At 42.1% G+C, this 14,475-nt stretch overlaps 1 protein-coding gene across 1 annotated transcript in view; it reads right to left on the bottom strand.

Annotated features, from left to right (window-relative positions):
- MED13L (mediator complex subunit 13L) overlaps positions 1-14,475 on the bottom strand; it is a 186,204-nt gene that overhangs the window by 97,580 nt on the left and 74,149 nt on the right. The window contains exon 3 of the mRNA XM_061370538.1: positions 908-992. Within this exon, the coding sequence (XP_061226522.1) occupies positions 908-992 (85 nt within the window). The remainder of the gene's footprint in view (positions 1-907; positions 993-14,475) is intronic.

The raw sequence follows: 14,475 nt of genomic DNA, 5'->3' as shown, positions 1-14,475 counted from the left end.
AAATGCAGTACTGAGACAAGATAAAACGATTTACAATTAGTTTATCTTCTGAAAGAGACAATATTCCATGCTACATGTTGCAAAATGAATGTACCACAGAGGTACAGCTGAGGTGCGCTCTTATGTTGTTGCTGTTATTATTGTTGTTATAAATGCAGAAAAAGTGGGAATAGCCTAATAAACCTGAAATATAATACACGCAGGTGATGATGACCTGAAGTAAGAGGGAAGGAATAAAATGCAGTAATGGAAGATGCAGTGTCATACACTGAAGGCCTAAGGACAAGATAATCTTCAGTAAGATTAACAGCTGATAGCTGGATTAAGTTGGAAGTGTATTAACTAATCACATAATAACTGCATTCAAGTCACATATACGTACATGTATATGCATAATCAAGACAAAGGCAAGTTATTTCAGGATACATAAGGCCTGTCAGAATCACAAACTGTTATTTTTCACTTGAATATTGTACACAAATTTAGCTAAATTGTAACATCCATGTAACTAAAGCCTTTAATGTTATCTGTTAAGATACTATTTAACCTCATCAAAGGGGTTGGAGGTCAGATACAATCAACTCTCTGTAAGCATGAACTCCATAAGCATCTCAAGAAGGTGAACCCTTTTGTTTGGTGTTGAAACAGCTCCTGAGCAAGAATGCACCAGAAATATTCACTGTCATTATTCATTGTATTTGCATTGAATTAGTCTGCACCACATTTTATGATACATCATCAAAGTCAGCAACTTAAGAGATCCATCCCTATCCCGCCTCTCTTGTAGTGAAGTTCTACTTCTTAAAAAACGTGGTTTAAACTCAATAAATTATAAATGCTGTGTAGGTACCCCACAGCATTTTAAATAACAAAACAAAACATTTGAGTGCAATGGAGTTTTTCTTACCTTTCCAGAAGATTATGAATTGCTTTGAAGAGCAGGGTCCTACACTCATAGGACAGTCCATTCTCCCACAGTCCTTCTTCCACCACTACAAAAACACAAAACGTCAACATGCTCAGAATAGGGAAATACACACAGTTGTATAAAACACAACTCCAACAGCTTCAGTTTTCACCAGCAGCATGTTTCATGAAACAGTTTCAACTATCACCTATTGCCAAAGTAGCTTCGGTATTCCCTTGCTGAAGATGCCAAACAAGAAAACACAAAAGCATAAACCCAAACACATTGGCTTGTAGCACTCCGTATTAAAGTAAGGGGGTGAGGAATTCATGATCATTCTTTGCCAGGACAGATGAGAGAGCATTTAAAACTTACCCCCAGATGCAGACAATCAAGAAACAAAGTGACTCATTAAAGGTGCAAGATCAATTTACATAACTTAAACAGTGTTAAGCAACTATACTGAACCTCTGCTGTCCTCACTCCACTGCTTCTGGATGCTAAAATTACCAAGAGTAAAACTATTTTTGGCATGCCTGTACCAGATCTTAAATCTTATTCAGCCAGAAGATGCAATCTCAGCTGCAGAGTAAAAACAGATGATTAAACAACTTTGTCATGGAGTAAGAATTCGTTAATTGAGTTCTGTCATTTCAACTTTACAGGAATACTCTGCAGATCTTTAGAAATGCAAACATACAATTCTGCAGCATGTTAAGAACTGAATACTTAACACCCCTCCTTGGCCAATTTAAAGGATGAAACCTTCCAACAGCATGTCTATCATGCAGAGATTATTATCTAAGTATAGTTTACTCTACAATCAGTTTAAAGTAAAGCTTCTAAGGGGTTTCTGCTGTATGAAAAATACTATTACTGCCAGCAGTCTTCAACAGCAGCTTCAAAGACTCAAACCACAGCATTGTTCATCATTCTGCTGCTTCTCCCAGTAATCGTAAGTCACAGAACCTCAAACAAGAGGTACATTTTATGAACCAGTACTGTTGTGATATGCTAATACTGGTAATGGAGTCTCTCTCCTTTAAAGAACAAAAAAGCCAGGGCTTTAGTACCTAAATCATCTTATCAAATAGCACAGTTGCCTTCTCAGAAGACTGAAAAGGCAGACTTGTGCTTTGGGGCACTAGCATGAGCCAAATCTCTTTCCCTGTAAAACCATTAAAGGCCCTTTAATGCCTGCAAAACCTTACTGACACTGAGCAATGTGCCATGGCTGCTTGCTAGACAGAACCTCACATGGCCTGAAATTGCACGTTTAAAAGAGTATTCTTAAGAACCTTCAGAATCTCCATGCATTTTTAGAAGTGTTAATGTATAAATCCTATATAGTTCAGCTGAAGCCTGGAAGCTGTAAGACTGCTACTGTCTTGCACTTCAGCACTCCACAATTCTCAGATGTGTAAACAGTTCTATGTTACAGTATGAGGGATCACACTTGAGTTCACCCTGATGCAAATAAAATGACAACATTTTAGACAGTCACAAAGCTGACACAATCGGTAAAAGTCAAAAGAAATTCACTATTACACTGCACTGAGCTCTTCTTGAGTTTCACTCTAATCCCATCAGTGCATCCATGCCAGGAGCCAGTGCTGTCCCTGCATTAGGAACTTCATGCAAAATGGGAGAGGCAAGAATCTATTTCATGGTTTTACAGGAAACTTCTCACTGCCAGTTCTGATGTTCTCAATTGTAACTCACTACCTGCTCCCAAGTACGCACAGCAACAAACTCATGGGACCAAATTCTTCAGGCACTGAAAGAATCTGTTGTTTTGCCCTGCTAGCTGAGAGTGGCACAGCTCCTCTTTGGGAAGCACCATCCTACGAGACCCTTGTCCCCGGGACTTGTGTGACGTGAAAGGTCAATGGATCCCAGCAGAAGGGGCTGAAAATGAGGGAATAGAAAGAGACAGCACTCTTCCCAACACTCAGTTATCCTGAGCTCTGGTGACTATGCAAAGGACTGTGTCCCAAAGCCTAGGAAGAGCAGGAAGAAGCAAAGTTAATCTCACAGTGCCTCACAGGTATGTCTCTAGGGTCAAATGTGCTAATAAGATCAGGCTGGCTGAGGAGTAGTAGTTGAGTGGGACAGGGAAAAGGGCAAAGTCTCAAGTGCTATCATCCCTCAAATATTCTCATTTTCCAAATTGGTTTCTTATTACTCTGCATTCATAAATTACACACAAATTTAACTCTTAAGGATATCACAAGGTATCTTCATAACCATTTTCCTGTAATAATGTCTTTGATTCCCTGATACATTAATACGCTATTCTTACTGTATTTACCTATAATACTTCTTGATCCTACTCAAAATGTACTATTTGAAAGGGTGTATATATGGCTGTTGCAGTAAAAATGGGCGTTAGAACTGCAGCATTTCACTTCCTCTCTGCTCTTTGGCTTTCTGATACAGTCTCCAAAAGAAAACAGCTTAAATAACTGGAGCAAGTTGCAATGTCAAATGGTGACCAGGAACAAAACCTGGCCAAACACTAGAGATGAGACTATCCCTTTTATTTGCCAAATTCTTTGCACTGTGACAAGTGTATTTAGATGCTGTATGTCAAAGAATATGTTAAATTCTTTACAGAAAACAGTAAATAATTGTCAGTGTCTATCTGTATAATAATTTGTGATGCTCAAGGCTTTCAACTCAAACCCTCATCAGCCTCTCAGTGCTGCGAGACAGCATTTTCAGGTGCAGAGCTAACAGAAAGCAGGTGCTGCACAGGTTCAGAAACATTCCTATGCCAAGCACTTATATCCTATCTTGAAGTTATTCTCTGTTACTCTAGTTGAAATGCCCCTCTTTAGAGCAAACAAATTGGACACTACACAACAGCTGTGAAATCCATCTTCATAACCAGAAAACTTGTAAGGGAAGAATGAAGACTGAATTTCAGTAAGAGAAAGAGTACGACAGAGCAGGTAACTACTTTTTCCTCCATGAAGTAAGAGAGGAAGACAGGAGTTGTGGAGAGGCAGCAAGGCAGATGGGACAAAACCATGGGTCACTGCTTCCTAGGACCTGGGGCAACAGAGCCATCACTGATCTGACCTATTGTCGGACTGGATGACCTCCAGGAGTCCAACCTCCTTCTCACTTAATATGACCTGTGAGATCTACTGATCCTCTATTGTGACAGATTTATGTAGATGGATATCTGTATCTCTATCTCTCTGCGTATATACATATATATATTTATCTATATATGCTACCTTTCCTAAGCAGGTGAACATGCCAGAGCAGTCAAGGATAACAACTGTGAGTAGCATTTATCTACCTGTAAAACAGGCAGTTCATCCTCTGCTCACTGTATGTCCTGCAAATAGAGGGATAACTACCACTCCACCAAACCAAGCAAATACTATGTGTGTTTGGTTGTTGTATGGTTTGGGTTTTGTTGTCTGTTTTCTTTTCCAACGAAATCAACCTCTCAAAACAAGCAGCTAAGTCTGATAATACCCTGTGTCTGAGAGTCTGGATTCTTGGAGAAAACCAAGAGGGTAAGGTCACATCATCTTTGCCATTAACTGTAATGCTATAAACTGCTCACTTGAGACACTCTAACTTGTTTATCATTACTTTATCATTCCATTATATGCTCTTTAAATCCACTGGAGATAAAGAGCACTAAAGCAGCATATGGGTTCAAAAGGAACTGTTAAATTTGCAGTATCTTTCAAGTGGGGACAAAGACACTTTTTCTTAAAGAAAAACTCTTTGAGCTTTGTACAATAACATTCTATTTATTTATCTGAAGAGGCATCATTGTTTCAATGTGTAAGAATTAAGAAAGTGAAAGTACAAAGAGTCCTTAGAACGTTCATGGAAAGCTAATAAACCACCAAAGCAATACTTTAACAGATCCAATGGCAATAAAACATTTCCGTGGAGGCTGGCAGGGCACTGTGTATTCCAAATAATAGCTACTGCTACAGCTGAGTACCTGCTACCATCGTCCAACGTGCAAGTGTGCACAGGAATAAGGTAAAAAGCCTTTTGGCCAGAGCACCTGAAGGATACAATGCAGCGTGCTTCACTTGCAAACAAACCACCCACAGAGAAAATACTTTTCATTGTCTCATTGCCAAGATACTGTTGGCAGAAATAAAACCCCAGAACAGAAAAGGTGTATTTGACACTTCTTGCCCTGGATTATAACTGCGGTGCTAAATCTCGCTGCTAGTCTCCATACAGAATGGGAATCATCCTTACACTTCACAGATCAAGGCTTTAAATGTTTGTTAACATTCAGCTTTCACAGGTCCAAAAAAAAAAGGAACAGACCATTTGTGCTCATTTTTAAGTTTATTTTTGCAGATGAGATGTTAAAAGAATGGAAGGTAACTACAACAACTGAGCCTTACTCTGGACATTTATAATTTAAACACCCTTAATGAGCAGCTTAGTTGGCTTGGGGTCTGGTTTTATCTTCAAGTCAGAGATATTAGGGTCTTCAAAGTGTCCAACAATTTTTATGAAGCCAGCCATGTTCTCAAATAAAAAAGAGCCATTATAAAAATTTCAAGGAGAGAAGTCATAGCCAAATATCAAAGCAAATACTTCAATAATTTTAGCTCTCCCAGCAGAGATACCGGAAAGATAATAAGATCTCTGTTCTGCTTCAGTGACCAAACTGACATATTTTACTTAAAAGAAACGTAGGGAGGAAGGAGAGAAGGCGAGTTGAGACTGTGCTGGCACTGCAGAGAGAGTGGTACCTTTAAGAAGCGCAGCCACAACCATGTTAATAATTCAGGTCACGCCGCCTTCTGCAGTTTAAAAGTAGAATTAGTTTCAAAGAATACATATTTCCTCAGAGCTATGTTACATATTTCCTTTTAATGTATCATATTGCAGCAACAGCTGAAATGAACGTCTAGACATCAAAACCAAGCCTTTATTCCCACCTACTGTTTTTTTACCTCAGGCATCAAAACTAATGAAACCTATTATCCAGAACACTGACTTCAGTTACCACATCGGCCACTGCAAATACGAAAAAACACTCTGGGACAGGACCAGTTATTCAGCCATTAAAATTACTGAAAATCAATTTCTTGCTGCACACTGCAGAAATGCCGACAGATTAAAGCAGGACACATGGGACACGGAGATTACTTGGAGGGCAGATTACTATGTCAAACTGCTGAGGAAGGGGAGGTACGCGGCTACTCAGGATTCATATTCAGAGCAGTAGATGCTCCTTCTTACTCTTTGATATTGTGTCTGCTCGTTATCGTGAAACAGGAACAATGGGGGGGTTCTCCCTGCATAGATCTAGTTTTGAAAAACACACAGCCAAATAACTCGTCTAAAATCAGAAATTCAATTACTAAAAACAAGCATTTAACTTCTCAGTTTAATTTTTATTAATGTGGCCTAAAACCAATATTTCAAAGGCCAACTAGCATTTTGAAGCATCATTTCTTCTAAGAAATTGAGTTAAAAGAGTAACAAAGCAAAGCAATGGTACATTAATTCTGAAAAACTATATTATAGCCATAAAAATCCAATTAAACTCAATGCTCCTGATCGATCATTGTTACAATGCCATTGATCACCTTGTAAAATCTACGTTTGAAGTCATTAGTGATTAAATTGACTTATTACTAAATCAGATTCAACCCACTTAGAGATCTAATTTCCTTGCAGTGGTTATGATTGGAGGGAAATTGGACTTCTTACTCTTACAGTATCGAGAATTCATCTTGGTTCTCCCTCTCCCAAGTCAAAAAGAAAACTGATAGAGAAGAGATGTTCACCATTTGATCCATTCATATTCATTTATTTGCAATCAGAGATTATAAGCATTTACAATCAACATCCTTCCAAGGTATCCCTAACAGCACCAGGCTTCCAGGGAAATCAGACTATTGATGAGGACTATTGCTAAAGATTGCTGTTCAGATACAACCCAAGTCTGCATTTCAATGGAGCACCATTTCCTATACAAAACCTGACTCTCTGGAGCAGAGTTGACTATGAAACTAAAATTGCAGCACTTGAGAAAGATAAATAAAACCTTCAAAAGCAGCAGCTGTTGGGTATCACACGAATACTACAGGCTTTAATTCTGTGCATTGAAACAAATTAGCATAATAGCTATTTATTGAAAAACAGATGGTAGGTAACTATCTGCACTTAAGATTATTCTCACACTACTTAAAGCATTACTTTCATCGCTTCCTCACTCCCGGTAAGGTACAAAATTGTTTTCATAAAATAGACATTAAATGTTACAACTTCATCCCTCTTCCTGGCCCATACTCTCATATTCCTTCACACCCGCACAATTGCTTTTGCCTTCCCACTCTAACACCACAGCACCGATCAGGCCTGTGGGAAAGAACAAGGGGGAATGGTTTGAACCTGCCCGAAGGGAGACTGAGATGAGCTCTTAGGCAGAAGCTCCTCCCTGTGAGGGTGCCGAGGCACTGGCACAGGGTGCCCAGAGAAGCTGTGGTTGCCCCATCCCTGGCAGTGTTCAAGGCCAGGTTGGACACAGGGGCTTGGAGCAAGCTGCTCCAGTGGAAGGGGTCCCTGCCCATGGCAGGGGTTGGAGCTGGGGGAGCTTTAAGCTCCCTTCCAACCCAAACTATTCCAGTTCTAGGATTATCTCAGTACATGGTTAACTATACAACATCTCAAAGGGCACCAAGAACGAACTGGACACACAAAGTATGTGACCACTTCTGCTGCTTTAGAAGTTCACTTCAAACTATTTCAAAAATCCAGGCTAATATCTAACTTCTCCAAACCCAAAATTATATCTATGAAATCAGTACAAACATTGCTGGGTAATTGTAGCTCAAGCCTGCTTTCAATGTAGGAATGCAGCATCAGCTATGCCAGAGCTGAGCAGCTCGCTTCAGAGATACAAGAGATTCCAAACCAAACAGTTAAGTTTGATGTGTGGTTTTTGCTTTGAATGCTTTCCACAATCACCAGCTCTGTCTCAAGAAATAGGAAAACGAACATAAATACGGCAGAATTTTTATGTGGTTTCCACTGTTTCCTAAAGTAAAGCAGGAAGTTGTTTGCAGTGCAAAACCTGCTGTCATGTGCCAGAAAATTCCCTCAAATCCCTGATTTACACTGTGCCATTTGTCCCACCGGCTGTTTGTGTTCAGCAGTTTTAGTTCCAAACTACTTGATATTTCTCTGCAGAGGACATTTCCTATAAATGAAAAGCATTGACCTGACCCTAGTGGAAATGGACTGTGAGTTTGGAAGACTTCCCCCATCTTCCTCTGAAGTGGCTCCTTCAGGGCTAGAGGATGACTCGCAGTAAAGAAGCACTTGCTTATGTTTACTCCTGGGAGTTTCTAGCGTTTCCTCCCACATGTCTGAACTCTTCACTTTCTGTTTCATCTCATTTCCCTCTTCAGCTCTTCAGTGTAAGGGCATTAAAAAAGAGGTTCTCAGAAGAATATAAAATAACCCAAAAATACTGGAGGAAATGAAGTTTTTCTTAAGTATTCCTGTGCTTTCCTAATCCCAGGAAGCAATTTCTACTCTGCAAACTTGATTTGCTCTCTTATTTCCCCCTCCAAATCTCCAAGTTTTCTTCATTTCCTCTCATTTTCACTGACTACACAGGACTTTCATCCAGTGCAACCCTCATTCTGCACCACCACCCCCCCCCCGCTTCTGCTTTTTGATCTTCCTAGGTTCAGATAAAATAGAACTATGGGATTATATCTGCATCAGTAAGATCTTCCTCTCTGCACTGATAACACAATGAGAATGTGGACTTTTATCTTTCTTCTCTAAACAGGAATGTTGTTTTTCAGCAATAGCATGGTGAGCATACCTCCCCATCCCCTACAGCCAAGGAGCTCTGTCGGCAGTTACAGAATGTACGAGGGCAGCGGGTCTCTAAAGAGATACTGGAGCAAGTTCAGCCATCACCAGCATAACACAAGGCTTGTTCTTAGGAAAAATGCAGTTCATATTAATCCATAGCTGGAAAGCGAAAGGAACCAAAAGTCTTCTCTCATTTTTAAGGTATGCAAGGCGTCATCCTTGAAATACAGATGCATCATTTGGAAAGTGGTAACACGATGCTGTCTTCTCTCTTCTCAAACACAGGTTTGCCTTAGAAACAACTGCACAGCTCAAGACAGATGATTCCATTTCACACTGTGCTTCTGAGGAGGAAGACCCTGAGAAACCTTCCACTCACTACCGCTGCTGAGCCATCGCCCCTGTGCCTACAGGGAGAGGGGGATGCGCAGCAGCTCCCTGCCTGCCCCACAGCCGGCACCAATGCGCTCCTGCAAGCTTCTTAGGGAGCATTTTCAGGAGCTCAGCCCTGGCTACAGGCACTGCGCAGCGTGACCAAGAGAACATGGAAACACGATTCATTAGACATGCCTGGAGTGGTAACAATGGAACTGCTTCTTGCTGCCTTTCATTTCTTACATTTCGTGGAGGCTAATGCATTCGGTTACACAATGAGCACAGTAACAGACAGGAAAAATATAATCATCTTGGAGAAAGCCAGTTTCTTGCATTCTTATTTGCTGCTTTCCAATGTGCTTGTAGGCTGGGACCATTTTCAGTTGTTCTCTTCAGATTAGAAATGTAAGACAGACAAGATCTCCATCCTACCCAAAGGCACGTTTCTAGAGAAACTCAAGGGTGTCCCGTTGCCCGGTCTCTCCACCAACCTTCCTTCCACCAGTTAGGCTATACTGTGTTGAACAAAACCCCATAATATTTCAATCTCAGTGCCAGGCTTATTTGACCAAGTCAATATTTGGCTTTCCATTGCTAGAGCTGGAGTTTACTCTAGTGTGTACAAATTAAGAGTTGTGCTATTTGCTCTCAGTTCACACTTCCTCCCGGTACCGCGTCATTACTCACAGCCCCCAGACTTCTATTTTCTTCTTTTCCTTTATTTAGTTTTCCCAACCTCATGGTCATACAAATACCAATTTTCAGTGGAAAGCCTTCCTTTCCTTAACCCACTTGTAATCCCATATTGCGAGAACACAAGATTGTGATTTAACTAAGGAATACAGGACATATCTTCACAGCAGCCTCCTATTTTAAACATACATCATGTACCACGAGCACGTGACTGCTAAAGGCTGCAGGTGTGAACTAATTCCACTCTATGTGGAACATATTAGGTAAGTTCTTTTCATGGCTCCTTTTTGAAAACTAGAAAGAGACTTGAGCAAACATTTGCTTCCAGTTCATCCATCACTTGAAAACAATGTTTTAAAGCTTCTTTTACTGCCTGTGTTCCTGCTTCCTGACTGGAATTCATTGTAGTATTTTACACAGAAGTGACCTACAAAACTGACTCTGCAATCCCTTTACTCAAAACCTTGCTGCAACCCAAGTTGAAGCCATTTCAAACCTCACCCACCAATCACCCAATTTCGAATAGAAAGTAGCAGCAATAGGCAGAACCCAATGCAATATTGCTGGCAGGTTTTTTGAGTAAGCAATAAGTTTCAGCTTATACACGCCTTCGAAGCAGAGGGTCAGGCTTCAGCAGTAACGAGTATCACTGCCAAAATGTGTATGGTCAGATTCGCAAACGAAGATCCGTGTTCTCAAAACAACAGGGAAGCCTCCAGCCTCTCCGTTCTGCTACTAGGTTTTGGGAAAAGAATGCAAAATGCGTCTTAAAATGTACATATAAAGAAGAGCCTTAAATAAGTCCCTTCAACAAGTGGCAGTGTAACCCATTTCCCTCATATACATGTCTTTCTTAGAGAACGGGAGACTTTCAAAACCACAAAATACAAGCCTAGAAAAGACTTCAGAGACAAGACACCATCAGTTGTCCCATTTTGTTTGGTCTTGACTGGGTTTCAGTGCTCCCCAGGTAGCACATGAGAATACTCGGTGCTCCTCTGCAAGCAAATCCTGGAGTTTGCCACTATTTAAAGTGACACAGAAGTGAAATAACAGCCTCTGAGAAACACCTCTGGGTTTTGAGCTCCACCAAGGAAGCGGCCTGATATCTGGGGAACAGAACGTGGAGCAGGTCGGCAATATACCTTGGCCATCTCCCGAGAGCCTGCCAGCAGAGGGAGCCGCATGGAGCCGGGCCCTGGCTCCGCACTGGGATCTGGTTTTCAGATTAAGACAAAGCTACAAGATCACACACGCTAAAAATAAACCTTCTGGAGCAAAAAAGACCACATTCAATCATGAACACATCGGGAGAGGGCAGGTTTGAGTAGGAACAGTTTCTGCTTTTAAAGTAAAATCCTCGATGTGAAGCAACTTAAAAAGCAGGATAACTTCCTTGAAAAATAATCAAATCAGTGCCCCGTATTCAATCTGTGTAATAATCCCTTGAGAAAGGCTAAATGAGATCCTTGAAAATCTCTGTGTCCATTACTTCTATTGCTTGAGCTGAAACTCCCAGACTTCAGTCATCTTTGATTGCTGACATTGTTCCACACATTTGGTCTTTCCTGCAAAGTTTCCCAATTTTTGTGCTTGAGCCCAGACCCCCCCATGTGCTGGGCTGCACCCCCAGAGCGTGAGCAGCAGCTCAGGGAGGGGATCCTGCCCCTCTGCTGTGCTCTGGGGAGACCCCCCCTGCAGCCCTGATCCAGCTCTGGGGCAGCAGCACAAGAGGGACGTGGAGCTGTTGGAGCGAGTGCAGAGGAGGCCATGGGGATGCTGCGAGGGCTGGAGCAGCTCTGCTCTGGAGCCAGGCTGAGAGAGCTGGGCTGGGGCAGCCTGGAGAAGAGAAGGCTCCTGAAGGGGAGACCTTAGAGCAACTCCAGTGCCTAAAGGGGCTGCAGGGAACCTGGAGAGGGGCTTGGGAAAAGGGCCTGTAGGGACAGGCCAAGGGGAATGGCTTGAACCTGCCAGAGGGGAGACTGAGCTGAGCTCTTAGGCAGAAGCTCTTCCCGTGAGGGTGCTGAGGCGCTGGCACAGGGTGCCCACAGAAGCTGTGGCTGCCCCATCCCTGGCAGTGTTCAAGGCCAGGTTGGACACAGGGGCTTGGAGCAAGCTGCTCCAGTGGAAGGGGTCCCTGCCTGTGGAAGGGGTCAGAACTGGGTGAGCTTTAAGGTCCCTTCAACCCAAACCATTCTGTGATTCTGAGGTTTTAAGGCCACACTTAATCTGGCTGCCACAATGATCAGGGACTGGGCTACACTGAGATGGTGTTTTGTAATGCTGACCTTCACTAGCACTACCTTTTGCTATAATGACCGTGTTGACAGCATCCTTCAACACTGGAATCTTCAGCTATAAAATTAATGTCTGTGGATGTGCTCAGATTCCTCCTCCCCCTCCACAGAGCTACCAGAGAAGCCCAGCACACATAGGTTGGTATGGCTGGCCAGGCAGAGCAGGGCTACAGACACCACACAGCCCCAGTCTGTGATCCTAAAAACTCATCACTGGATCACAACTGCCCTCCCTTCCTTAACCAATCTGCCTTTCCAAGCAGGGAATACTGCAGGTGCTCTTCTAGAAGGGGACAGAAAAGCCATTTCCTAATGAGCATATTATCATCCATAAACAGGGAAAAGAAATAAAATGAAGATGACACAACATGGTGCACAACAGTGGGGATAGAAAATCATTAGTGAAGGACCAGAGAGCCATCCTGAAACTCCGTGCACAGTAACAACTTGTGCATCCAGACTTTAGAGACTGCCTGGAACCACCAAATACGATCCTAAGGTAACAATTATTAACTTAAAACCAGTCTTGTTCCATAAGGATCTCTTCCAGGAGAGTTACTGCAGACAGAAGACTCAGCTGAGAACGATCCCTGGATGAGAAGCAGACAGGAACAGCCCAGAAAGAGACAATGACTTTCTATTCGACCAAGAAAGTGACACAACTTCCCACTTCTTTGTACCCGGAGCTCCTCTGAAAGCTCCAGTTTATGATATTTGAGAGAACACGTATCCAAAAGAGCCCCCCTCCAGAGGCACCTCCTGCGTTCCCTGTTGGAGCTATTTCACATCCCTGTGTTTCAACAGGAGCCCTCTCCCGCACCACTGATTCTGCAATGCAAATGTTGTTCACTCTGCAGCCTGTTGCCATGGATATTGACGTGATGTCATAAATCCTTACATCTTCATTGCAGGCACAAAATGAAGGGGCTGGTAAGCAGGACAAGAATAGGAACTCATCTAAGAAAGCACATCAAGGAATCAGCAACTCGTACAAATCACAAACAGAAAAACCCACCACAATTTGTGTTGTTGGTATTGTTGGATCTTTCTCTAAATAACTACCTAAGATAAAACAAATCAGGTGGTTTTATTCTTATTTTATTGGACTGTTACCTCCTCAGTAACTACTGCAACAGCCCTTCTGTGATTTAGCTTTTCAGCCTGGTTGAAAACATCTTGGTTGCTTTTGAACTCTCACCTTACATATCAGGCAGTGATGAGACCCATCCCAGCAATGCCTATATGATTCTTGCCTACTTTTCCTTCTATTCCAGCTACTTCTGGACTTGCCAGTTTACTCAGCGCACATGGAACACCTCAGCAGTGTGGCAATTGCAAGTACTTCATTTCTAAACAGGGTTGTGGCTTCCCCTTAAAAATTATTACCTACACAGACTTCTGAACTTCTTCCAAGGACTTCCAAGGACTCCAGGAATAAATAGTAACAAAACCTGCCTTTGCTGTTGACAAGTAGTTAAGATTATAGTATGTTAGTCTGCTTTATCTGTATATATACCCAAAGAGAGAAGAGTAATTTAGTTTAATTTGAAGTGCAATACACTGTAAAGCACATCCACTGTTCACAGCCGATTTACAGCTTTCAGAAAGAGAGGAATCTCATTTTCAATTTGTTAAAACTGTCCTGTTTCACCTTTTTCCCAACAGTTTAGCTTTTCTCAAAGTGGATTTCATTAACTCAAAAGACCCACAGCAACTGGGGAATGAATGGGCACTTCTGCCTGCCCAGACCTGCCAAGCTAGGACCTACAGAGGAATCAGGCCATTCACATGAGGCAGGGATCAACATCTACCTATTGCCTGCCTTCACAGCCACCAAGACACCAAAGATCCACCCAAAGACAGAGGCAGCACTACTGCAAGGAGAGTTCTTACCTGTCTTACCCACTCTACTACCGTGATGCTCCCAGCCTGCTGTGAAACCAAGCTCTTTGTCCACCACTGCAGAGTATTCATTCCCTTCATCAGCTCAAACAACTGAAAACACCTCAACCCTGATCTAGGTTTCAGAGGTCAAGTGACACCTCCACCCAAAGTCTACCAGATCAGTGATGAGAGACTCATTTACTACTTGAAACACTGTGTAAAGTGCTCTTCCCTTTTCCAAACTTACCTGAACTTCACATGAAATGGAGAAAATCCAAGCCCTCCCATTCAAATCAGCCACCCAACATTGACCCAACAACTTCAGACAACAGAACAGATCTCATCTTTCACAATATAAGGTGACTTTCCCTGGTCTTCTGCTTTCCCATTCAACATAATGAGGAGTCTTCAGCTTTTCCTTCAAGTCTGTCACAACTTTGCTTTCAATTGTAATTCATTAAATACCTTTTTGTTGCTGTG

The sequence above is a fragment of the Neopsephotus bourkii genome, unplaced genomic scaffold, assembly GCF_033783945.1.
Source record: "Neopsephotus bourkii isolate Nb327-2 ecotype Australia unplaced genomic scaffold, CSIRO-AGI_Nbou_v1 NB_1542, whole genome shotgun sequence".
NCBI classification, from domain to species: Eukaryota; Metazoa; Chordata; class Aves; order Psittaciformes; family Psittacidae; genus Neopsephotus; species Neopsephotus bourkii.
This window is presented reverse-complemented; position numbering and strand designations above follow the sequence as displayed.